Source organism: Budorcas taxicolor, chromosome 9 (genome assembly GCF_023091745.1).
Source record: "Budorcas taxicolor isolate Tak-1 chromosome 9, Takin1.1, whole genome shotgun sequence".
NCBI lineage: Eukaryota > Metazoa > Chordata > Mammalia > Artiodactyla > Bovidae > Budorcas > Budorcas taxicolor.
Window position 1 is genome coordinate 25,627,453 of NC_068918.1, and position 27,925 is coordinate 25,655,377.

The 27,925-nt window shown below is 37.4% G+C and overlaps 1 protein-coding gene and 1 pseudogene across 1 annotated transcript in view; both read left to right on the plus strand.

Annotated features, from left to right (window-relative positions):
• The window catches only part of LOC128053523 (amine sulfotransferase-like), a 31,604-nt gene extending 24,634 nt beyond the window's left edge, over positions 1-6,970 (plus strand). The window contains exons 6-7 of the mRNA XM_052646041.1: positions 1,607-1,793; positions 6,849-6,970. Coding sequence (XP_052502001.1) covers positions 1,607-1,793; positions 6,849-6,970 — 309 coding nt within the window. The remainder of the gene's footprint in view (positions 1-1,606; positions 1,794-6,848) is intronic.
• A 3,997-nt stretch (positions 6,971-10,967) lies between these two features.
• Positions 10,968-27,013, plus strand: LOC128053583 (amine sulfotransferase-like; annotated as a pseudogene).
• Positions 27,014-27,925: the final 912 nt, after the last annotated feature.

The following is a 27,925-nucleotide window of genomic DNA, read 5'->3' on the forward strand; positions in this document are numbered from 1 at the left end:
ATTGTCTATTAGTTCTTACAAGATTGTGTGTGTGTGTAGAATCTTTAGGATTTTTCTATGTCTGAAATCATGTTGCCTGTGAACACTTTTCCTTTCTGATTTAGATGCCTTTTATTAATACTTGTTTATTTTTCCTAACTGTTCTGGCTAGGACTTCCAGTACTATGTTGAAAAGTGGCGAGAAGTGTTGAAGTGGACAGAACAAGCATCTTTAACTTGTTCCTGATTTTAGTAGAAAATCTTTTGAGTCTTTCACCATTAAGTGTGATGTTAGCAGTAGGTACTTTATATAGAGCTTTTTTAATGTTGAGATAGATTCCTTTAATTCTTCATTTGTTAAGTGTTCTTGAATCATGAAAATGTGTTGGATATTGTCAAATGCTTTTTCTGCATTAAATAATGTGATCACGTGGTCTTTCTCTTCATTCTGTTTCTGTGATATTACACTAATTAATTTTCATAGTTTGAACCATCTTGCATGCCAGAAGTAAATCCAACTTTATTATGGTTTATAATCTTTTCAATATGTTGTTGAATTTACTATTAATTTGTAGAGGAATTTTGCACCCTATGTTTCATAAGTGATATCGGTCTTTAGTTTTTCCTTACACCATTTTTCTGGCATTGATACCAAAGTAATTCTTGCTTAACTGAATGATTTTGGAAATCTTTCATACTCTTCAAGTTTTTTGAAGAACATGAAGAGAATTGGTGTTAATACTTATTTAAATGTTTGGTAGAAATCACCAGGAAAGCCATCAAGACTTGGGTTTTTCTTTGTACTCAGTTAGTTGCTTTATTCATTCCCTTATGAAGTATGGACTCTGGGGGGCTTCCCAGATGGTGACAGTGATAAAGAATCTGCCTGGCAATGCAAGAGATGCAAGATATGTGATTTTGATCCCCACATCAGGAAGATCCCAAGAGTAGCAAATGGCAACCCACTCTGGTATTCTTGTCTGGAAAATGCCGTGAACAGAGGAACCTGGTGGGTTACAATCCACGGGGCTGCAAAAAGCTGGACATGACTGAGAGGCTGAGCACACACACAACAAACACAGAGAGAGTATTATCAACCGGTTAACGTACTGCAGAACTTAGTAGTTTCCGAAATGTATGCAAGTGTGCATGCTGTCACTTCAGTCATGTTGGACTCTTTGCAACCCTGTGGACTACAGCCCACCAGGCTCCTCTGTCTATGGGATTCTCCAGACAAGAATGCCTGAGTGGGTTGCCATGCCCTCTTCCAGGAGATCTTCCCAATCCAGGGATCAAATCCATGTCTCACATGTCTCCTGCACTGGCAGGCAGGTTCTTTACCACTAGTTTCACCTGGGAAACCCTCTGAAATGTATATAATAAGTCTAAAAGTGTTGCTTGAATGGGTGACTGAAGCTGAGCTCTCCTTGTAAAATCAAATGATAGGAAACTCTAACAAAGCTGACAACATCACTCAGTTTAATAGAATGAATGTTACAGATTTTAGCCAAACTTAAGACTTAGAAAAAGCCCAAGCACAGTCAGTTTTCTAAAATGTGGTAAAGATGTTGGGCTATAACTCAGGTGTTCCTTATAGAATGAACAGTTTCTCATACAATTCTTTCAGGATCTCAGAAGTTCTGTGCTTAAAATCAGCAGTTTTCTTGAGAAAGAACTGAGTGAAGAGGATCTGGATGCTGTTGTGAATCAGGCTGCATTTCAGAATATGAAGGTTGATCCTCAAGCTAATTATGATAGCATTCTGAAAAATGAAATCGGTCTGAGAACAAACAACGGACAATTCCTGCGCAAAGGTGATGTTAAGTGGGTAATAGAAGCAAATGTGTTGAGACTTGCCTTGAGTCCTTGGCTGCTGCTGCTGCTGCTGCTAAGTCGCTTCAGTCGTGTCTGACTCTGTGCGATCCCATAGATGGCAGCCCACCAGGCTCCCCCGTCCCTGGGATTCTCCAGGCAAGAACACTGGAGTGGGTTGCCATTTCCTTCTCCAATGCGTGAAAGTGAAAAGTGAAAGTGAAGTTGCTCAGCCGTGTCCAATTCTTTGCGACCCCATGGACTGCAGCCTACAGGCTCCCCTGTCCATGGGATTCTCCAGGCAAGAGTACTGGAGTGGGGTGCCATTGCCTTCTCCTCCTTGGCTGCTAGATTAAGTTAAATGTGGCCTGCAACATGTCTCTCCAAGAATCACTGTTAAACAGAGAATCAATGATCCTAACTAAAATGAACCTGAAAATTATCCCAGGAAACAGAACAGAACTTCAGTATCTGATTAATAAATATTAGATTCCTTCTTTCTTAACCATATGACCCTACTTTAAAATTTGTTAAAAAAAAGTCTTACTGAAAGGCAAAAGATATGTGTCCAAGAGAGCTCCAATTCTTGGTTTACCTTATTGCTCTTTAGAATATTCTAGATGGAAGGTTAATATGTATTTTGTTTTGAGAAGGATTTTTATATCATTTCTTTCCTTTCAAGTTGATATTTCTTCATTGTAAAAAGTGGATTGCTACCTCATTAACCCAATGTGCTATGAATTCAATCATCTAACAACATGAATAAATTTTTATTATGCTCCATTAAGTTGCCAGGGGTTGCTAAGAATAAATATATTTTCTCCTGATACTCTTTAATTTCAATTTTTTCATTTAATCTTTTTATGGTACATTATTCTAAAACATAATTTGCACTTATCTATATCACTAGACTCATATTTCATCCTAATATATTCATAACAGCACTATGACAATAGACACTGATTAAATTTTAATTATATAAAGATCTTATTAAAATTACTGTGGATACCAATATTTTAAAAAGTCATTGCTTCCTCTTTGTCCCATTTATTATCAGTTTTCACTTATCATTGCTCAACTAGATCAGATATAAAGCATTTCTCATGCCCATGTAACTTACTGCCAAGACCATAATATAAACAAAATAAATTCTGATAGCTAAAGATGCCAATATATCCATCTTTATTACATAATTGAATTAATGTTGGTTTCAAACTTCCATCAAGTGAAACTTTTGTATTAATGACAGCCCTTGGCACCCTCTGTTCCTTGAATTTATTACTTGAAAATCTATTTGTAATGGTTCCTCTTTCCATGGGATGCTCCAGGCAAGAATACTAGAGTAACTTGCCATGCCCTCCTCCAGGGGATCTTCCTGACCCAGATTGAACCCCAGTCTCTTGTGTCTCCTAAACTGGCAGGCGGGATACAGTTTATTTACAATATTATATTAGTTTTAGTTGTACAGCATAGTTCAGTTCATTCAGTTGCTCAGTTGTATCTGACTCTTTGCAACCCCATGGACTGCATCATGCCAGACCTCCCTGACCATCACCAAGTCCTGGAGTTTATTGAGACCCCATGTTCATTGAGTCGGTGATGCCATCCAACCATCTCATCCTTTGCCATCCCCTTCTCCCACCTTCATCTTTCCCAGCATCTGGGTCTTTTCTAATGAGTCAGTTCTTCACGTCAGGTGGCCAAATACTGGAGTTTCAGATTCAACATCAGTCCTTATAACGAATATTCAGGACTGGATTCTGGAGCATGGACTGGATAGACCTCTGTGCCATCCAAGGGACTCTTAAGAGTCTTCTCCAACACCACAGTTCAAAGCATCAATGCTTTGGCCCTCAGCTTTCTTTCTAGTCCAACTAGATGGACCTTTGTTGGCAAAGCAATGTCTCTGCTTTTTAATATGCTGTCCAGGCTGGTCATAACTTTTCTTCCAAGGAGCAAGCATCTTTTAATTTCATGGCTGCACTCACAACCTGCAGTGATTTCAGAGCCCAAGAAAATAAAGTCTGTCACTGTTTCCACTGTTTCCCCATCTATTTCCCATGAAGTGGTGGGACCAGGTGCCATGATCTTAGTTTTCTGAATGTTGAGTTTTAAGCCAATTTTTTCACTCTCCTCTTTCACTTTCATCAAGAGGCTCTTTAGTTCCTCTTCACTTGCTGCCATAAGGGTGGTGTCATCTGCATATCTGAGGTTATTGATATTTCTCCTGGCAATCTTAATTCCATCTTGTGCTTCCTCCAGCCCAGCATTTTGCATAATGTACTCTGCATATAAGTTAAATAAGCAGAGTGACAATATACAGCCTTGACATACACCTTTCCCAATTTGGAACCAGTCTGTTGTTCCATGTCCAGTTCTAACTGTTGCTTCCTGACCTGCATACAGATTTCTCAAGAGGCAGGCCAGGTGGTCTGGTATTCCCATCTCTTTAAGATTTTCCAGTTTGTTGTGATCCACACAGTCAAAGGCTTTGGCATAGTCAATAAAATAGAAGTAGGTGTTTTTCTGTAACTCTTTTGCTTTTTTGATGATCCAACAGATGTTGGCAATTTGATCTCTGGCTCCTCTGCCTTTTCTAAATTCAGCTTGAACATTTGGAAGTTCACAGTTCACATACTGTTGAAGCATAGCTTGGAGAATTTTGAGCATTACTTTACTAGTGTGTGAGATGAGTCCAATTGTGAGGTAGTTTGAGCATTCTTTGGCATTGCCTTTCTTTGGGATTGGAATGAAAACTGATATTTTCCAGTCCGGTGGCCACTGCTGAGTTTTCCAAATTTGCTGGCATATTGAGTGCAGCACTTTCACAGCATCGTCTTTTAGGATTTGAAATAGCTCAACTGGAATCCCATAACCTCCACTAACTTTGTTCGTAGTGATGTTTCCTAAGGCCCACTTGACTTTACATTCCAGAATGTCTGGCTCTAGGTGAGTGATCACACCATCATGATTATCTGGGTTATGAAGATCTTTTTTGTATAGTTCTTCTGTGTATTCTTGCCATCTCTTCTTAATATCTTCCACTTCTGTTAGGTCCATACCATTTCTGTCCTTTATTGAGCCCATCTTTGCCAGAAATATTCCCTTGCTATCTCTAATTTTCTTGGAGAGATCTTTAGTCTTTCCCATTCTATTGTTTTCCTCTATTTCTCTGTGTTGATCACTGAGGGAGAAGGCTTTCTTATATCTCCTTACTATTCTTTGAAACTCTGCATTCAAATAGGTATATCTGTCCTTTTCTCCTTTGCCTTTCATGTCTCTTCTTTTCACAGCTATTTTTAAGGCCTCCTCAGACAGCCATTTCGCCTTTTTTCATTTCTTTTTCTTGGAGATGGTCTTGATCACTGCCTCCTGTACAATGTCAAGAATCTCCATCCATACTTCAGGCACTCTGTCTATCAGATCTAAGCCCCTGAATCTATTTGTCCCTTCCACTGTATAATCATAAGGGATTTGATTTAAGTCATACCTGAATGGTCTAGTGGTTTTCCCTACTTTATTCAATTTAAATTTTAATATGGCAATAAGGAGTTCATGATCTGATCCACAGTCAACTCCCTGTCTTGTTTTTGCTGACTGTATAGAGCTCCTCCATCTTTGGCTGCAAACAATATAATCAGTCTGATTTTAGTATTGACCATCTGGTGATGTCCATGTGTAGTCTTCTCTTGTGTTGTTGTGTTTGCTATGACCAGTGGGTTCTCTTGGCAAAACTCTATTAGTCTTTGCTCTGCTTCATTCTGTACTCCAAGGCCAAATTTGCCTCTTACTTCTGCTATTTCTTGACTTCTTACTTTTGCATTCCAGTCCCCTATAATACAAAGGACTTTTTTGGGGGGTGTTAGTTCTAGAAGGTCTTGTAGGTCTTCATAGAAGTGTTCAGCTTCAGGTTCTTCAGAATTACTGGTCAAGGCATAGTCTTGGATTACCGTGATATTGAATGGTTTGCCTTGGCAATAAACAGAGGTCTTTCTGTCGTATTTGATATTGCATCCAAGTACCATTTCAGACTCTTTTTTTTGACTATGATGGCTACTCCATCATGCATGTACAGCATAGTGATTCACTATTTTTGCATATTATACTCCATTATAGATTATTGCAAGGTAATTGCTATAATTCCCTGTGCTATACAATGTGTCCTTGTTGTTTATATACTTTGTACTGGAATCCTGGAGCCCAGGGTTCTCCAGCCTTTCTAACTGTCCCAGTAGTTGTCCAATCGGCCAAAGTCTGATGTACCCAGCTCACGGCATCTGGCAGCCTGTTCATTCCCCAGTGTTGTCTCACATGATCTCACTTTTCCTCTGAGTCTCTCCCAAGGGTCAGAGGTCCTGGCGCGATCGCCCTTTTTCCCTTCATACGTGTGCTACCTTGTAACTTTCTGATAGTCCTGGTTTTCCAGGAGTCTCACTGCCTGTTTCTAGATAGAATTCTTTCAGTGAGAAAGAATCAGTTAGAAGCAAAGTTTCAATGAGAATTCTTCCACACGAAGGTGTATTTTTGATATGTTCTTGGGGAGAGTTGAAGTTCAACTCCTTTTGCTCACCATCTTGATCTCTCTTCCTCTTAAAAATCTTTGGGTCATTCTCTCTATCTCTCTCTTTTTTTTTTTTTTGCAATTTTAAAGGTGAAGAAAATACTTACTTTGAAGGGTATCATTAAGAACTCTATTATGTGAAATAATAGATGTGGTTTGCCAAGTATGGTGTGTGGAACTTCGTAAGATATATTTAAATATTCTAATCTCTTTGAATATTTAGCTTTATTTTTCCTTCTTAAGAAAGTTCTATATTAATGGTAGTGGATAATGAAAATTTAAGATAAGGAAGTGGATTATCACTCTGTTTTCTGTGTTATCATGTCCTAAGTGTGTTTTTAGCTCAGCCATGTATAAGAGAAAGTGAGGCATCAAACTCCATGGAAAACAAATAGATAGTTATCTGCTTGAGAAGATAATAAAGTGGTTGGAAGGAAGCTTTTGCCCAACAGTGCTACCTCCTCACCCAGGGCTATCTCTGTGTTTGTCCCACCAGGTACCATTGGAGACTGGAAACATCACTTGACCGTGGAGCAAAATGAGCGATTTGACAGAGTATTCCAAAGGAAGATGAAAGATTTTCCCTTGAAGTTCATCTGGGAAATAGATGAGGAGTAGAATCAGTGGAAAATATAATAATACTGTAAAAATCTAACAACTGGAAAGCATATTTTAATATACACATTAGTTTGTGCTTCTCATACAAATGTTAATTATAAAACTTTATTAATTGACAAAATCAGTAAACTCTGCTTAGATTCATTTCCATGCCTTTAATGAAACTTTGACATTTCACCAATTATAATGATTTGGATAATCTGCATTGTTAGCCTATATGATAAAGTGAAAGAAAGAAAGCATGCAACATGAATAGTTTGAGAGTGTTTTCCATTGCAGGCATTCATTATTTATCTATAATTTTCTAATTGAAATTTGATAATTTGGCTTTGAATCAATGTGACTAATGAGTAAATAGAGAAATCACATGCATGTGAGAAGCAGATTCATCTATTTAATGATTTACCAATTCACAAATTTTATACTAAGGAGTTAAGTTTCAAAGGTAGATTGATCATCTAATAGTCTAATTATTTAACTATTTGGATGGAAAGAAATATTTGTATCTATATAAATCACTAAAGTAATACTATCTGTATCTAAGAGTTGCATATTTAGAATAAAATTACTTTGAACAAGAGAAATATAGATAAATATGTCTTTAATTCCTAAATGGAGAAAACATTGTGATGCATAAAAGTGTTATAAGAAAATTAATAAAATTCATAAATTCACAGTGAAATACCTCAAGGTATCACCCTCCATCAGTTCAGTTCAGTTAGTCGCTCAGTTATGTCCAACTCTTTGCAACACCATGAATCGCAGCATGCCGGGCCTCCCTGTATATCACCAACTCCCGGAGTTCACTCAGACTCACGTCCATTGAGTCCGTGATGCCATCCAGCCATCTCATCCTCTGTCGTCCCCTTCTCCTCCTGCCCCCAATCCTTCCCAGCATCAGAGTCTTTTCCAGTGAGTCAACTCTTCGCATGAACTGGCCAAAGTACTGGAGTTTCAGCTTCAGGATCATTCCTTCCAAAGAAATCCCAGGGCTGATCTCCTTCAGAATGGACTGGTTGGATCTCCTTGCAGTCCAAGGGACTCTCAAGAGTCTTCTCCAACACCACAGTTCAAAAGCATCAATTCTTCAGTGCTTAGCTTTCTTCACAGTCCAACTCTCACATCCATACATGACCACAGGAAAAACCATAGCCTTGACTAGACTGTCATAACTTTTCTTCCAAGGAGTAAGCGTCTTTTAAATTCATGGCTGCAGTCCCATCTGCAGTGATTTGCTGACGTTAATTAAAGTTGGGAAACTATCCTGGCTTATCCATTTGGGCTCAATGTGATCCAGGGAACCTGTGGGGCAGAAGAGGAAGGTGAAAGGAAAGTCAGCAAGATTTGAAGCACAGGAGGGATTCAAGAGGCCATGGCTTGTTAGAAGATGAAGGGGCCACCTGTCAAGTAAACAGTTTTGCAACCACAACTAAGTTTTTCTAACAACCCGAATGCACTTAGTAGTGGGTTCCCCCCCTGCCTGCAGAGTATTCAAAAAGAAATAAAATTTGGCCAACTCTTTGATTTTAGCCTTGGTGATTTTAAGCAAAGAACCTAGCCATCATGCTGGAGCTTTTGTCCACAGAACTCTGAGATAATAAATGGGTGATATTTTAAACCATAGGCTTGTTGTGTAGTAATATGAAACTAAAGCTCACTATATTTATTATTCAACACACTTCAGTGATTTAGTTATTGTCAATGTCACCATTAAAAGTGGAGTGTCCAGAAACTAACTATCAGTCAGACAACCGATACAAGGCTGAGCTGTGAATGTTCAGGACCTGGGATTATGTAGAATTAATAGATAAGAACTACTTAGGCTTCATGTGAAAAGGAGCCCTTGTGTCTAACTGCATTTCTAAGAATTACTAATTGTATGTCAGGTTATTTAATCTATCTAAGTTTCAGTTTCCACAGTTGTAAAACATTGGGAATTAAAATATACTCTAAGGCCAGGTTCATCATTCTAGGATTTCCCTGGTGTCTCAGATGGTAAAGCATCCTCCCGCAGTGTAGGAGACCTGGGTTTGTTCCCTGGGTTGGGAAGATCCCCTGGAGGAGGAAATGGCAACTCACTGCAGTAGATTTGCCTGGGAAATCCCATGGACAGAGGAGACTGGCAGGCTCCTGTTCACGGGGTTGCAAAGAGTTGGATACAATGGAAGGACTTTCACGTTCACACTATTCTAAAGCAAGCATACTTGGGAATCAATTCTAAGCACAACTGCAAAATTGTGTGTCCAAATTTTATTACCCCCCAAAATTGGGATGTCATAATTTGACACCTTGTTTATCACTGAACTTTCCCATTTGTTCACATTCTTTCCTTTATCTCTAGTCATTTTAATGACTGCATAATACTTTTAGGTGTAAAGCCTTCAATTTCCTTGAAGACAGAGACCAGTTTTTTGGTTCCATGTGACCTCAGGGTCTAGAGCAGAGTGAGCAGCCAGTAAATACTTATTCAATGGAAATAAACAGTTCAATTGTTCTTATCATATCCTAATAAGATCACAGGATTGCCAATGTATAAAACAATTACCCACAAAGATTCTATATCACTGTACTTAAAAATTTTTTATTAGCATATAGTTGATTTACAATGCTGTATTTGTTTCACATGTACAGCAAAGTGAAATACATATTCATTGGATTGGGTTAAGTCACTCAGTCGTGTCCAACTCTTTGTGACCCCAGGGACTGTAACCTACCAGTCTCCTCTGTCTATGGGATTTTCCAGGCAAGAGTGCTGGAGTGGGTTGCCATTTCCTTCTCCAGGGGATCTTCCTGACCCAGGGATCGAACCTGGGTGTCCAGCATTGCAGGCAGACGCTCTACCATCTGAGCCACCAGGGAAGCCTTACATATACATGTAACCACTCTTTTTTGGTAGGATTCTGTTCTCGTGTAGGTAATCAGAGAATATCGAGTCGAGTTCCCTGTGCTATATAAGATCACTGCGCTTTTCCTGAAAATGATTACAGTTACTGTAATTCACCACATATCATTCTCTCTTGCTGGCATGTTCTGTATTGCTGACCAGTATGAATGTTATTCTTAAAGAGATAGGAAAACCAGACCACCTTACCTGCCTCCTGAGAAATCTGTATGCAGGTCAAGAAGCAACAGTTAGAACTAGACATGGAACAACATGGGACAGGAAAGGAGTACATCAAGTCTGTATATTGTCACCCTGCCTATTTAACTTATATGCAGAGTACATCATGTGAAATGCTGGGCTGGATAAAGCACAAGTTGGAATCAAGATTGCCAGGAGAAATATCAGTAATCTCAGATATGCAGATGACACCACCCTTATGGCAGAAAGCAAAGAGCTAAAGAGGCTCTTGATGAAAATGAAAGAGGAGAGTGGAAAAGTTTGCTTAAAACTCAATATTCAGAAAACTAAGATCATGGCATCTGGTTTCATCTAGCAATTTACATGCCCTGGAGAATTCCAGGGACTGTATAGTCCATGGGGTCACAAAGAATCAGACATGACTGAATGCCTTTCACTTTACTTCACTTCATAAGGGCTTCGTCGGTAGCACTAAGTGGTAAAGAACCTGCCTGCCAGTGCAGGAGGCATGAGACTCAGGTTCTATCCCTGGGTTGGAAAGATCCCCTGAGGAGGAAATGGCAAACCACCCCAGTATTCTTGCCTGGAGAATCCCCATGGACAGAGGAGCCTGGTGGGTCAAGGTCCACAGGGTCACAAGGAGTCAAACGGGACTGAAGTGACAGAATACCCAGTTGTCAGTCCAGCTTGCTGGGTTTCATTCACCTTTAGAGAAGAACTTACAGAGTCTCCAGGATTCACTATAAATTGTATCCAATCAATCATCTATAGAAATCAGTAGAGCAGTGACACTCCAGGACTGTTCACATCTCATATCCTTTTCGATTACTGATGCTCTTTTTGTGAAAATAGATGCAAAAGTCCTAAAACCATTGTAAGCAAAACCAGTGCAGCAATGTTAAAAAAAAATACACGATGACAAAGGTGGGCTTATTTCAATAGTCAAGGTTGGTTTGAAAGGTTTCATTCATATTGCTGGAGTATAAGAGAAAGCCTGTATTATCAATTCCAGAGTTGCAGAACAAGCATTCAGTAAAATTCAGCAGCCATTCATGCAGGAAACTGTTAGCAAACTAGGGAGGAAAGGGAACACTTTCAACCTGAAGAAGAGAACCTACAAAAACTGCCACAAACATCATACACCACAGTGAAACATCTTATGGAAAATGTTTTCAAAAATGTTTCTTGTTCACGAAAAATCCAGAACAAGACAAGAATGCCTGCTGTCCTTAGTTTTATTCCACACTGTATAAGAAGACATGCTTCCTCTGCTGCTGAGTCTCTTCAGTCGTGTCCGACTCTGTGCTACCAGATAATAAAATAGAAAAAGAAGTGAAAGCTCTTTTTAGTCTTGAGCTCTTAATTAGTCTATACTTTAAAAGATAAAGCTGTAAGAGAGGAGACTATGGAAGCAGAAACAGGGAGCCTCAGAAAATTGTATAAAGGGAGTTTACTTGAAGTACAGGAGACAGCAAAGCTGAAGGATTAATCTGAATCACTAATATCTTGGAATCAGCATCACCCCAGCTCTTCAGGTTGAAAAGGAAGTAAGAGGCCATGATTCCACCTTTATTAATGTTGATGTAAAAATACAAGTAAAACAAAAAGCTTGGGCAAATTCATTGGGACATTTAGAGTGGCTAACAGAAATTAAAAGGTCCAAATGATTTTGAAGTGGATGGCTTTGACTGTTGATATTTACTATGAAAAATTTATTCAAGGTTGAAAACAATATTATTTATTTTTACAGGCACCACCAGATATCTGATGGCCTCAGATATCTGGTCTTAATATCTGGTCTCAGCAGATATTAAGCTTGATTTATTTTGAGGGACATCGTAACAGAACTGAAATTGTGGAAACAGTTGGAAATCGAGTCCCCTTCCTGGAATACAAACTACACACAAGAGACCATGACAAGAGACCATCCCCTCTCGTCTTCTCTTCCCACATGTCATATTATTTGGCACCAAAATATCTCAAAAACAAAAAAGCTAAAGTACGACAGAGAAATAACTTATGAATATTTTTGCATAAACAAAAATATTTTCTTCAAATATTGTTCTCCATCCCTACTCATCCACATTCTTTCAAATGGGATTATTATAAGTGTTCTGATCTTGTTTCATACATTAAACCAATATATGTGTAAATTAGATCATCACAAACATTGCTTGCAGTGTTATTATACGTGCTGTGCTTAGTCACTCAGTCATGTTCAACTCTTTGAGGCCCTAGGGACTGCTGCCCCCCAGGCTCTTCTGTCCATGGGATTCTCCAGGCAAGAATACTGGAGTGGGTTGCCGTGCCCTCCTCCAGGGGATCTTCCCAACCCAGGGATCGAACCCACGTCTCCCGCATAGCAGGTGGATTCTTTACCGTCTGAGCCACCAAGGAAGCCCAATATCACATACAGCAAAAACTCTTTTATGGCAGCACACGAAATTCTGTTCTTTCATAATTTCAGGACGGCAGTAGAACATATAGCATGCTGGACAGGCAGGTGGCCACAAATAACACACCAAATTGCAAATGGCGCTAAACGTTCTCATAGATCCTTGTGCTTTTTTGGTCTCTGGTGAAATGTTTCCCTGAAAGTGGGGTTTTCAGATTAAAGGGTCCAGATATTTTATATGTTGGTAGGTATGATCTATTTGCATTCTAAAATCTATCAATTTGCATTTCACAAAGTACTTTTTTCTCATCTTGCCAAAGACTGACATTATCAGTCTATGCTAATGTGCTAGAGAAATACAATGCTAATCTTGAGGAATCTGAAGCCCTTTTTTCTTGTTAAAGTTTGAGCATCTTTTTTTACTTTTCTAGGCCTTCACATGTCCTTTATATCCTTTATTCATTTTTCTTTAGCCTGTCCTTTATTTTCTTTTTTATTGAAGTATTTATATAGGGGCAAATATTGTTCTAGTTAACAGTTTACCTTTAAAAATTGTTCACTGCTTTTAATTTTATAGAACCACTCTATTAATCTCTCCTTCATAACTTCTGGCTCTTGAGACACCCAAAAAAACACCTCCTCCACAAATATGCAAATTCTCTCCAGATTTTCTAATGAACTTTTATTTTTAATTGTAAGTTATATCTGTACTACATGTGATTTGAACTATGACTGTTGCATGATCTATGCCAAACTGGCTGGCCGATGGACCCAATATAGTGTAAGCATTTGCTTTTTACATATTATTTTGAACTTTACATTTTGATATACTAATGCTCCTTAGTTCCTTCCTCTGAGTTTGCATTTTTATTCCTAAAATTGGTAAATCTGTTTAATAGGTGACAGTTCTTCACTGTTTTAAATATTATACCTGTTAAGGCAAATTCCCATTGATTTAGATTCTGATTAGATTTGAGTAAAGATACATATTAATTCTGGGACATTCATTGCATTGCAATATTCCCCCATTCCTTCCAGCATCATTGTCTCACTCTTTGTCAAGTCTATTTTCATGCCCATTGTATGTGATGTGTTTTATATGCTTCTACATATTTTTTCCTGAATCTTCAGTTGATCGTTTTTTTATTGATAGGAGAAACTGGAAAATTTTCACTGTGATATTTCTATTTCGTTATTACTGTTTTAAAATAGCGGCATTGGTTTTGTTACACTATTTTAGTTGGCTCCATTAATCTCTTTTTTAGTTTTATTAATTTGAACATATTTCATTTAAGAAACTACAATTTTTGCTTTCCTTTCCAATCTTTGCCCTTCTTTTCCTTCTCTTTCAGTGGGTAAAATCTGCAGAAAAATATACAATAACAGAGATTACGACAAATGTCCTTGCCTCTAGTACTCTTAGTATCTTTCTTGGTTTTCTTAGTTTTATGTTGTTTTGCAACTGGTTTTTGAGAGACATAATGCTGAGAAATACATTTTTGTTATCTTAGTTTACTTAGAGTTTTACTTGTAGTTTGCTTTTACTATTCAGTAGAGGTCTAATTACATAAAAAGCCTTTTTAGGCAACTCAGTGTACCATGTCCTTCCTGCCATGCTTTAATCTAGAGTGAAATGAAATCCACTAATAATTTACTAATGTTCTATTCCTTGGGTAAATCCTACTTGTTTATAGTAGAGTTCTTATGTTAACAAACAGCTGGAATAGTTTTGTTAATTTTAACTCAGGAGTTGTTACTGCTATTTAAAAAACACACTTTAACATTCCATAATTGCTCTATTATTTAACCATAGAATCACTAGAAATCTAATGTTGCAGATTTTTTGAAGCTTTGTGTGTTATTTCTAAGTCATCAAGTGATTTTCAAATATAAGACAACATAATTTTTTGAAGATTTGAGTATAGTCCATTATAAATATGTCTGATCCTGTTAAATTTATAATCTACAACATCTGTCTTGTTCTCCTGAGTTTAACTTACCTGCCTTTCCTAATTCAACAACATAATTTTATTTTCAGGGTAAATTATCCTCATTTCATCTAGACTGCAAAACACTGAAAAAAATCACAATGAATTCTGTTATGACTTGATCATTTTGTCTTGTTTGCACATCTTTTTCATACATTTGTAATTTTGAAAATTTTTACAGTTTTTGAACACTTTTCAGGATATCAGCACTTTTCTATTACATGGTTTTCTTTCAAAAGTCTGGCTTCTTTTTTAAAGATAACTTAAGGTTTTCTATTTCATCAACTTCTGCTTTTATTTTAATAAATTATTTCCTAATTGTTTGCATTTTTCCTGCAAATATTGTTCTGTGTCTAATTACTAATTTTATCTTTTTCCAAAATTGACCTTTTAAGATGATAAAATTCTTCTTAGTATAGGTATGGATGTAATTTTGTTAGTTTATAAATAATCTATCATTTCAGTTTTGATTTTGTAATAAAATAATATATAATATATAAATTTAATATATTAGATAATTAAATATATGTTATAAATTATAATGATCATTTTATAATAAAAATTATTTTGAAGGTTTTTTCCAAGGCTTTTTCTACAATTTTCTTTTTAAAATGTTTTCATCGCTGATTATAGTATTATGATACTGTCATGAGGTAATGGTACTAAAGAGTTCCAATTTTTAAGATTTAATAATAAGTTTTATGGCCAAATGCACGATCAATTTTTCAATATGATCTATGACTTCATGAGAAAGTAGTGTATATTCCATGTATCAGGCATGAGATAAACACACATATATAGTATATTTTGTTAAATGATAGTGTGAATTTATTATGTTAATCTTTTTAACTCAAGTCTAAAGATAAATGTGCCTACAACTCCCCCTATGATTGTTGCTAAGCCAAAATCTTCAGTGACTTACTAGAAACTGTACTATTTATACCTTGATGTTATTTATTACACAAAATTTCCTGTCTTTCGGTCATTGCAAACAAATTACATGTTGTTTTGTTAAATTATTTGACTTCACATTTTACTAAACTTTATTTTGACACTGTTTCTTTTTCCACCCTGGGATTTTGCCATATGCCGTTTTTTGTTCTTGACTTATAATATTATTTTTCATTGTTTTATAATTTTAGAAGTTGTGTATATTATCCTATCTGAACTGTACTTTCCCTGACTGAATAATGAGATTCTTTGAATATTTTGTCATCATAACACATGCTGCTATAAACATTCTTGAGCACATACCCTGGTGCACATTTGAATGAGCTTCCCTAGAAGTAAACACCCTAGAATAGAAATGCAAAGGAAAAAAATGCAAAAACATTCAACCTTATAAGAAGATGCCGTTTTATTTTCAACAAAGCAGTTGTGCTAACTCAAGCTGAAATCAATATATGAGCTCTTATTTCTCATCTAGTAATTTTCCTCTCAAACTTCTTAATTTTTTATAAATATATAATTACAAAATAGTATCTCAAACTATATATCAATTTGCATTTCTTAAACTTTGAAATTTAGTTCAGTTCATTTCAGTTGCTCCGTAGTGTCTGACTCTAGGAGACCCCATGAATCGCAGACCTCCAGGCCTCCCTGTCCATCAACAACTTCTGGAGTTTACCCAGACTCATATGCATCAAGTCGGTGATGCCATCCAGCCATCTCTCTGTCATCCCCTTCTCCTCCTGCCCTCAATCCCTCCCAGCATCAGAGTCTTTTCCAATGAGTCAACTCTTCACATGAGGTGGCCAAAGTATTGGAGTTTCAGCTTTAGCATCAGTCCTTCCAATGAACACCCAGGGCTGATCTCCTTTAGAATGGACCGGTTGGATCTCCTTGCAGTCCAAGAGACTCTCAAGAGTCTTCTCCAACACCATAGTTCAAAATCATCAGTTCTTTGGTGCTCAGCTTTCTTCACAGTCCAAATTTCACATCCATACATGACCACAGGAAAAACCATAGCCTTGACTAGACGGACCTTAGTCGGCAAAGTAATGTCTCTGCTTTGGAATATGCTATCTAGGTTGGTCATAACTTTCCTTCCAAGGAGTAAGCGTCCTTTAATTTCATGGCTGCAATCACCATCTTCAGTGGTTTTGGAGCCCAAAAAATAAAGTCTGACACTGTTTCCACTGTTTCCCCATCTATTTGCCATGAAGTGATGGGACCGGATGTCATGATCTTCGTTTTCTGAATGTTGAGCTTTAAGCCAACTTTTTCACTCTCCTCTTTCACTTTCATCAAGAGGCTCTTTAGTTCCTCTTCACTTGCTGCCATAAGGGTGGTGTCATCTGCATATCTGAGGTGATTGATATTTCTCCGGGCAATCTTGATTCCAGCTTATGCTTCTTCAGCCCAGCATTTCTCTTGATGTACGCCGCATATAAGTTAAATAAGCAAGGTGACAATACACAACCTTGTCGTACTCCTTTTCCTATTTGGAACCAGTCTGTTGTTCCATGTCCAGTTCTAACTTCTGCTTCCTGACCTGCACACAGATTTCTCAAGAGGCAGGTCAGGTGGTCTGGTATTCCCATCTCTTTCAGAATTTTCCACAGTTTCTTGTGATCCACACAGTCAAAGGCTTTGGCATAGTCAATAAAGCAGAAATAGATGTTTTTCTCAAAATTAACCACATTTTAATACATTTATTGACCATAATTATTTCTTCTTCTGTGAAATTATTACAACTTTTGCTCAATATTTTATGATGTTACTTATCTTTTTCTTTTTGATTTGTTATTTGATATATAAACAAATATATACACTCTGAATACAGATCTATTATAGGTTATATACACTGATTCTCATATTTTCTTGCATTTTGTAACACTATGCTATATTTTGACAGCATTTTTAATTTTAATGCATGCCAATTGATCAATTTTTATTTTAAATATTTTTTCCTGTTTAGGAAATCCTTTACTTATCCAAGGCTAGAATACATTCTTAATTGTTTTAGATGTTGAGGTTTTGCTTCCATATTCAGATCCTTAATTCACTCATAAACGTGTTTGAATGTATGCTGTGAGGTTGAAATTTATTTTCTTTGGTCCTTTTTATGCTATATGGAAATTTATTTGCTCCACCGTTATCAGTGAAGCAGGTTTTCCGTGTTTCAGCAATGTCCAATGTTACCTTAATATCACTTAATATTCATGGAGAATAAATTGAAACAAATTCAATGCAGGGTAATTTCCAGTTCTAATTAAACTTACAAATAAACAGAAATTAGTCCTGTATGCTTGCACAGTATGAAATATCATATGAGCCAAGTTATTTCTTACAATGATCTTTGAAATAGCAAAAAATTGGGAAAAATAAATTTCTATGTATAATATACTGCATGAAATATTAAGAATTTGTTATTCATTGATGTAACAATGTTATATAGGCTTTAAAAACTCTGTAAAGATAACCGAGAATTATTAAAATTATTTCAGTATTCCTCCTGCTGATTATTCACATCTATAGAAACCCCACCGATGTTCTGTCTCACTCTTTCATTTTTCAAATTCAGTGGCTACATTAGAAGCTCCAGAAAACATAGGGGATTTCGTAGAGCAGTTTCTAGATGTAAAAGGTAACTGTAAATTTATTCATCAAGCAACATGTTTATGAGGCAATGTTGGCTTGTAGCCAAATTCTCAAACCTGGGAAACATATTTTAGGAAGATGGGGAGGTGGTAATCATAAGGAGAGAATGGACATAGAAGACAGAAGGTCACTCTAGTTAGAACTGGACGTGGAAAAATGGCCTGGTTCAAAACTTAGACAGGTGTACGACAGGTCTGTATATTGTCACCCTGCTTATTTAACATTCATGCAGAGTATATCAGGGGAAATGCCAGGCTGCATGAATCACAGCTGGACTCAAGATCGCTTGGAGAAATATGAACAACCTCAGATATGCAGATGATACCACTCTAAAGGCAGAAAGGAAAGAGGAACTAAAGAACCTCTTGATGCAGGTGATAGATTAGAGTGGAAAAGCTGGCTTAAAGCTCAATATTTAAAAAACTAAGACCATGGCATCTGACCCCACAACTGCATGGCAAACAGATGGGGAAAAAGTGGAAACAGTAACATATTTCATTTTCTTGGTCTCCAAAATCACTGCAGGCAGTGACTGCAGCCATAAAATTAAAAGACGTTTGCTCCTTGAAAGAAAAGCTATGAGAAACCTAGACAACACATTAAAACCAGAGACATCACTTTGCCAACAAAGTCTGTATAGTCAAACCAATGGTTTTCCAGTAGTCACATATGGATGTGAGAGCTGGACCGTAACGAAGGCAGAGCACCAAAGAATTGATACTTTTGAAGTGTGGCGCCGGAGAAGACTATTGAGAGTCCCTTTGTCTGCAAGGAGATCAAACCAGTCAATCTTAAAGGAAATCAACCCTGAATATTCACTTGAAGGACTAATGCTGAAGCTGAAGCTCCAATACTTTGGTCACTTGTTGCGAAAAGTCAACTCATTGGAAGAGTTCCTGATACTGGGAAAGACTGAGGGCAGGAGGAGAAGAGGATGACAGAGGGTGAGCTGGTTGGATGGTGTCACTGACTCAGCAGACATGAATCTGAGCAAACTCTGGGAGACAGTGAAGAATAGGGAAGCCTGACATGCTGCAGTCCATTGGGTCGCAAAGAGTTGGACACAACTTAGAGACTGAACAACAATTGTCTGTCTACTAAGTCTGCCATCCAGTGGCTTTTGTGTCCTCATGAGGGACACGGGATTGTCAAGGTTGCAGAAGCAATTGTACAGGAAATATTTTTACCAGAGCATAAGATATCACAAACAGTCTAACAACTCATACTAGCCAGATTCAAAGCTAGAGCCTCCAAGTGTTCCAGAATAGTTAATGTTCAGGATGGGTGTAGGTTTTGGACTCTGTCATGGACTTAAGGTAGGTCTTATATGGCAGCTGTGGAATGTTCATTCCAGCACTGAGGAGAATAGATTGATGCAAGAGGCTTGTGCAATGTTGGGTCAGGGCTGTCACTCATTTAAAAGATTATATTCAGCTGCTGTCCTGTTGTAGATAGTTAAAATTGCTGTCCACAGACCTTAAAACAGACAATAAGATGTATGTTTTCAGATGGAAGAAGGAGGAAAAGAAAGGGGCTTACCTTAACAAAGTTTTCAAAATTAGATCTTTGGGATTCTTTTGTCTACATTGCTGTTTTCCTGTAGACACAGACAGTAGGTTGCAAAGGTGGATTTGGTATTCAAATGATGGAATAGCTCCCCTGAACACGATTTTTTAAAGATAGTAAAGATGTCCAATGGTGGAATCTTGTCCATGTGAGAAATCCAGAACTAAAAAGAAACTATGGTTATTGTTCAATAAGTATAAGAACTGTATCTTGTTCTTTATTAATTTTCCCACAGTGTTAAAAGCCTTTGGTTTGATCACATCAGAGGCTGGTATGAGCACAGACATGACTTCAATATACTGGTCCTGATGTATGAAGAGATGAAGACGGTAAGAGGTGTGTTTTTCTTATTTTAATTATTTCTTTGAAATCCTTTTTTATCTTGGTTTCAATGAACCATATTCTCCTATAGTTATCTTTATACCTAACTATTCAAGCTTCTTTTGATGTTTCTAATTTCCTGCCCCTTCATTTGTCAGAGCTCTCCTCTCACTGTGTACAAGTCATCTCTTGTGATTCCTTTTTACGTAAAAATTTATAGCTATAAAGGCAAACGCAAATGTGCAGAGCAACCATAACTTGGAAAAATTGAAAAGGGACTGTGGGAGCACTGGGGTGAGGAGCCACTAAGTTATGACTAATTAGAAGTGAATGTGTGCTATTGATGCAAATTCTTCCCAATTTTAAGGAGACTTTTTTAAGGTAGCTTTCTTGTGAAATCACAAAATGTTTCCATGCAGGCATCTGATCAAAACTGTCTTAAAATATTGCATAAACCAAACAATGTTTGTGAAAGACAAACTTCTCTCAATCCATGTTACCCTTTCCCCTAGTCCAGATCAGTCTTCCTAATTGGTCTACCTACCTGCAATCTCAGCTTATCAACATTTATTCTCATATTTTTCAACCAGAGTTATCAACTCAAAAAGCAAGATCTGATTTTTTCCCTATTTTTAGATCTTATTTTCTCCATATACATGTGCTCATGACAAAACTATCTATAAATACAGAATTTATTGACGATTTGGACATAAAGACCACAGAGGAACTGGGCAAGATCTCTTGAATGTTAATATTTCTCTGTCTGTCATCAATACACTATCACCAGACATCACTTTTAAATTACCTTCTGTCAAGTAGCAATTATTTGTGTATTTTTGATCTAGGTTTTTGCCAGCCTTTCAAATAATAATTTTTTGGTTATATAATATGGAGAGAATCTTTATTCAACTTCCCCTATCAAAGAAAAATAGATCTTAGTCAAATTATGTTTTCTGTTTTAAAACTCTGTCTAGATGAAGATCTCAATTTTCTCAAGCTATTGAGTGTACATTATGTTGTGGAATTTTAGGTCTTTCTGTGTCTACTACCTCCCATGGAAATTTTTTGGTAATTTTACCTCAAACTATTGATGCTTGGCTTGCTAATTAATTGCATAGGAAATACCCAAAGCCCACATAAAACGTATCTCAGAGGATTTTGCATGTTTCCCACAGATTTGGAGGTATTGTCACCAGGATCATAGTGACCATGAAGAGTCATTTGATTCTACCCTGTCTCAAGTATCAAGCAGTATGTATTTGGAATGAAGGCAAGGGTGGCCATACCGTTTGGAGATTCATATTTAAGTGAGTAAACTAAAAATAAAATCAAAGAAATAGTACTTATAAAAATAAGGCAGTAGTTATTTAGGGGGTGGAGGGCAAGGTTTATGATTAGGAAAGGGATGTATATTGTGGGGGATCTGAAATCCTGGCAGTTTAACTTGATGAGCAGGTTGTAATCATGAATATTCACTTCATAATAATTCATTATGCTTCATGTTTATTTTATGCCTTTTCTGCATGTATGTTTGGTTAAATGTAAAAAACACCTCATGAAGACTTTAATTTATCTTAAGTGAAATGGGAAGCTCCTGAGTGACATATCCTAGAGAAAGCCTAAAGCCTAATTTGGGGAGAGAATGAATCTTTCATCTTTTGTGATCTTTCATTCATATATTGACGTTGGCTGAAACCTTCATAAAGAAACGCATACACACTTTTATGTGTACGTGTGTGTATGTGTATGGGTGAAGTAGTCTCTGGAGGCTGAAGTCATAGAGTGATAAGGGAGAAGGGCGCTCATTGTCTCGTTTGGAGTACAGTTCACAAGTTCATATGTTGAAATCCCCTCTATTATTTTTTTTTTTTATCATTTTCAGTTTTCTGTCAAATTTTTATTTTTGTCCTTTATACCTTGAATACCATAAGCATAGTAACTTAAATTTTCAGATAATTGCAGCATCTGTAAAATGCATCATTCTATTATTACTATATTTTTGCTGATTGTTGACTGTGTTGTCTTCTGCTTAATGTTCTTGCATATTTTGATTTACATAAGTTATTCTATATAAAAATTATTTGTAGAAATAATATAGTAAAGATGGTCCTGTTATTTTACTCACCAACTAACACTCAAACTATTCCACTGACAGTTGTCACCTACAAGGTAATTATGAAGATGTTCATTAACCTACAATGGAAAAGAATCTGAAAAAGGAGAGATACACATGTATATGTATAACTGAATCACTCTGTTGTACACCTGAAACATTGTAAATCAACTATACTTGAAAGAATTTTTTTGCTAGTTTGCTCTTTGTACTGTGCATTCTTATTATATAGGAATGCGACTCATTTTTGTGGTTTTGCACTGTGCAACTCTGTTCAATATGTTTATTAGTTCTAAAAGATTTTGTGACATCTTTGGGATTTTCTGTGTATAAAATCATCTTGTCTGCAAAGAGAAGTACTTTTGCTTCTTACATCCAATTTGAATGGCTTTCATTGATTGATTGCTTAGTGACTCTAGCCTAGATAGTCAGTACTATTTTGAATAAATGATGAGAATGGGTATCCTTGCCTTCTTCCTCATCTTGGCAGGAATAGTTTCAGTCTTCCACCATTGAGTATGATGCTGCAGGAGTATTTCACATATGTCCTTTTAATGTTGAAGTATTTTCCTTCTATTCTTCATTCATTGAGTTATTTTATCATGAACATGTGTTGGATATGAAATGCTTTTTTTCTATATCAGTTGAGATGCTTGTGTGGTTTATTTCCCTTCACTCTGTACATGTGGTATTACAAAAATTAATTTTCATATTTCGAACCATCTTTGCTTCCCAGGAGTATATCCCACTTGATCATGATGTATATAACCCTTTTAATATGTTGCTGAGTTTATTTTGCCACTAATTTTTGAGGAGTTTTGCAGTTACATTTTACAAGTTATGTGCGTCTTTAGTTCTCTTTCTTCTAGTGCTTTTCTCTGACTTTGGGATCAGGGAAATGCTGGCCTTATAGGATAATCTTGTGAATGCTTCCTCCTCTTCAATTTTTTGGAAGAGTTTGAGAAGGACTGATGTTAGTTCTATAAATATTTGATAGAAGTCACCAGGAAAGCCATGTAAGCCTGAGCTTTCTTTTTCATGTGCCCACTATATTTAATTACTTGAATTTAGTTACTCTTTAATTACTTTTTCCTCTTGAAATTGTGACTCTTAAGCACAGATTAGCATATTATTGTTCTCAGTCTTTGCGAGCAATTCTCACAGTTTCTGAAATATATAATATATTCTAAAAGTGCTGATTGAATGATGAGCCATCCTTATAAAATCAATCAGTAGGAAGTTCTAACACAGCTGACAATCAGAACACTCCTTTTCATGTGTGCTCTGTGATATATCCTTGAAAAGCTCTGCTGCTGCTGCTAAGTCGCTTCAGTCGTGTCTAACTCTGTGCAACCCCATAGACAGCAGCCCACCAGGCTCCCCCGTCCCTGGGGTTCTCTAGGCAAGAAGATTGGAACAGGTTGCCATTTCCTTCTCCAGTACATGAAAGTAAAAAGGGAAAGTGAAGTCGCTCAGTTGTGTCCGACTCTTCGCCACCCCATGGACTGCAGCCTACCAGACTCCTCTGACCATGGGATTTTCCAGGCAAGAGTGAAAAGCTCTAGATGTAAAATAAACCCAAGGACTTCCAGTTTTCCAAAACATGGTAAAGATGTTGGGCTGTAACTCATGTATTCTTTATAGACTGAATAGTTTCTCATACAATTCTTTCAGGATCTCAGAAGTTCTGTGCCTAAAATCAGCAATTTTCTTGAGAAGGAACTGAATGAAGAGGATGTGCATGCTATTGTGAAGCAGGCTTCATTTCAGAATATGAAGGACGATCCACGAGCTAATTACAATAGTATTCTGACATCTGAAGTTGGGACAAGAACAAGTGAAGGGTGTTTCCTGTGCAAAGGTGATATTCAAAGGTTTATAGAAGCAAAACTGTTGAGAGTTTCCATGAGTACTTGGCTACTACACTAATTAAGTAGTGCTTCCAAAATGTCTCTCCCAGTCTGCCATTTGGTCCCTGGAGAGAAACGAAATCCTAACTGAAAATGTCCCTAAAAAGTATTCCAGGAAACAGAACAGTACAGAGCTGGACACTTTAATGTGACTAATGAATATTAGGATCTTCCTTTCTGATCACAATGACCCTACTCTAACATCTGTAAGCAAGCCTTGCTGCTAAGTCACTTCAGTCATGTCTGACTCTGTGCGACCCCATAGACGGCAGCCCACCAGGCTCCCCCATCCCTGGGATTCTCCAGGCAAGAACACTGGAGTGGGTTGCCATTTCCTTCTCCAGTGCGTGAAAGTGAAAAGTGAAAGTGAAGTCGTTAGTCGTGTCCAACCCTCAGCGACCCCATGGACTGCAGCCCACCAGGCTCCTTTGTCCATGGGATTTTCCAGGCAAGAGTACTGGAGTGGCAAAAGAGATTTCCAGCTTCAATTTCCTTTATTTCTCCTAGAACATACTAGAGATTTAGTTAATATGTATTTTTCCTCTGAGGGAGGGTGTTTGGATTACTGTTATTTTCTCATGTGTCAGATTTCTTCTTGTAAAAAGTAGGCTGATACCTCATCAAACCAATCTGCTATAAATTCAGTCGTTGAACAATAGGTAGTAAATGTCTATTGTATTTTTGTAACATGCCTGGAGTCATTAATAATAAATCTATTTCCCTCCCAATACTTTTAAACTTTATTTTAAATTCAATTTTTAATGCACATTATTCTAAAACATAATTTGTACTTCTCTATTATGTTAAGATTTTATCCCCTAATGTATACATACATCCGCTGGATCATGGAAAAAGCAAGAGAGTTCCAGAAAAACATCTATTTCTGCTTTATTGACTATGCCAAAGCCTTTGACTGTGTGGATCACAAGAAACTGTGCAAAATTCTGAAAGAGATGGGAATACCAGACCATCTACCCTGCCTCTTGAGAAATCTGTATGCAGGTCAGGAAGCAACAGTTAGAACTGGACATGGAACAACAGACTGGTTCCAAATAGGAAAAGGAGTACGTCAAGGCTGTATGTTGTCACCCTGCTTATTTAACTTCTATGCAGAGTACATCATGAGAAACGCTGGACTGGAAGGAACACAAGCTGGAATCAAGATTGCCAGGAGAAATATCAATCACCTCAGATATGCAGATGACACCACCCTTATGGCAAAAAGTGAAGAGGAATTAAAAAGCCTCTTGATGAAAGTGAAAGAGGAGAGTGAAAAAGTTGGCTTAAAGCTCAACATTCAGGAAACGAAGATCATGGCATCCGGTCCCATCACTTCATGAGAAATAGATGGGGAAACAGTGGAAACAGTGTCAGACTTTATTTTTTTGGGCTCCAAGATCACTGCAGATGGTGACTGCAGCCATGAAATTAAAAGACGCTTACCCTTTGGAAGAAAAGTTAGGACCAACCTAGATAGTATATTCAAAAGCAGAGACATTACTTTGCTGACTAAGGTCCGTCTAGTCAAGGCTATGGTTTTTCCCGTGGTCATGTATGGATGTGAGAGTTGGACTGTAAAGAAGGCTGAGTGCCAAAGAATTGATGCTTTTGGACTGTGGTGTTGGAGAAGACTCTTGAGAGTCCTTTGGACTGCTAGGAGATCCAACCAGTCCATTCTAAAGGGGATCAGCCCTGGGATTACCTTGGAAGGAATGATGCTAAAGCTGAAGCTCCAGCATTTTGGCCACCTCATGCGAAGAAGTAACTCATTGGAAAAGACTCTGATGCTGGGAGGGATTGGGGGCAGGAGGAGAAGGGGACGACTGAGGATGAGATGGCTGGATGGCATCACGGACTTGATGGATGTGAGTCTGAGTGAACTCCGGGAGATGGTGATGGACAGGGAGGCCTGGCGTGCTGCGGTTCATGGGGTCGCAAAGAGTCAGACACGACTGAGCGACTGAACTGAACTGAATGTATACATAACTTATATTATGCTGATGAGCATATATTCTTCATTATGTAAAGTTATTTTACTGAAATTGCTATAGGTATTGATTATCTAAAAAAATCACTGCTTCTTCTTCTGTCCTATTTATTATTGATTTTCATTTCTTGTTGCTCAACTGTGTAAAGCATTTCTCATGCCTGTAAGAGCTTGTTTACTCTTACAAATGCCGACAATAATATTTACAGTAGAAAATCTGATAGCTAAAGATACCAAATGTTAATCTTAATTAAAAAATTATTTAATAATGGTTTTAATCTTCCATCAAGTAAAACTGCAGAAATAACAGCTCAGAATACCCTCTGTGATATTGATTTCATTATTTAAAATCTTTGGGTCTCATTTTTCTCTATTTTATAAATGGAAAAATACTTAACTTGAAGAGTTTTGCTAAGAATTATACTACATGATAGGTGTAGTTTGCTTAGCATGGTACATGGAATTTAGTAAAACATACTTAGATGTTTTAATAGTTTCAGTTCAGTTCAGTTCAGTCGCTCAGTCATGTCTGACTCTTTGCGACCCCATGAATTGCAGCACACCAGGCCTCCCTGTCCATCACCAACTCCCGGAGTTCACTCAGACTCACGTCCATCGAGTCAGCGATGCCATCCAGCCATCTCATCCTCGGTCGTCCCCTTCTCCTCCTGCCCCCGATCCCTCCCAGGGTTTTCTAGAGAAAGGTTATAATTTAATGGTAATAGTTGGTGGAAGTCAAACAGATAAGGAAGTGAACTATAACTCTATTTTCAGTGTTTACTGCATGCAAAGTTTTCTTAGCTCAAAGTTGTGAAAGGGAAATAAGATAAAATCCTGTGGAAATCTAATAAATATTTAGCTTGGCTTGAAGAAGAGATTAAGTGGATTGTAGAAAATGTTGGTCCTGACTGTGCTACCTTCCTACTCAGGTGCTTTTCATGTGCTTGTCCCACTAGGTACCATTGGCGATTGGAAACGTCATTTGACTACGGAGCAAAATGAGAAATTTGACAGAGCATTTCAAAGGAAAACAAAAGATTTTCCCTTGAAGTTCATCTGGGATATAAATGAGGAGTAGAATCAGAGTGAAAGAATCATATAAAAATCTACTAGTGACAGAGCACGACCGAGGATGAGATGGCTGGATGGCATCACCGACTCGATGGATGCGAGTCTGAGTGGACTCCGGGAGATGGTGATGGACAGGGAGGCCTGGCGTGCTGCGGTTCATGGGGTCGCAAAGAGTCAGACACGACTGAGTGACTGAACTGAACTGAAGTGACAGAGCATATTTTAACATACACATTAATTTGTGATTCTCCTACAAATTATAAGGTAAAGTTAATTACATAACTTTTATTCTTGTTCAGTGGCTAAGTCATGTCAGCTCTGTGACCCCATGAACTGCAGCATTCCAGGCTACCCTGTGCTTCACTATCTCTCGAAGTTTGCTCAAACTCATGTCCATTGAGTTGGTGATGCCATCCAACCGTCTCATCCTCTGTCGCCCTCTTATCCTCCTGCCCTCAATCTTTAGATAACTTTATTAATAAACAAAATGAGGACACTCTGCTTAGATTTGTTGCCTTGAATTTTATGACCACTTTGAAATTTCAAGAGTAAAATGATTTGGGTGATAGTCTGCACTGGTATTATGTATGATAAAGGGAAAGGAAATAAGCATGGAACATGAATTTAAAAATTTTGAGACCATTTTCCATAGTGTATATTTTTCCTTTATTTATAGTTAAATTTAGGATCAGACATTAAAAATTCTTTCATCTTTCTAAGAAATTTTACGTATTGATTTAAAATCAATGTGAATGTTGAAATAAAGAACTCTCAATAAAACATGCATCATTTTAATAGTTTCTGTCAGTCAGTTCATTCACTCAGTCATGAACAACTATTTGCGACCCCATGGACTGAGCACGTCAGGCTCCCCTGTCCATCACCAACTCCTGGAGTTTACTCAAACTCATGTCCATTG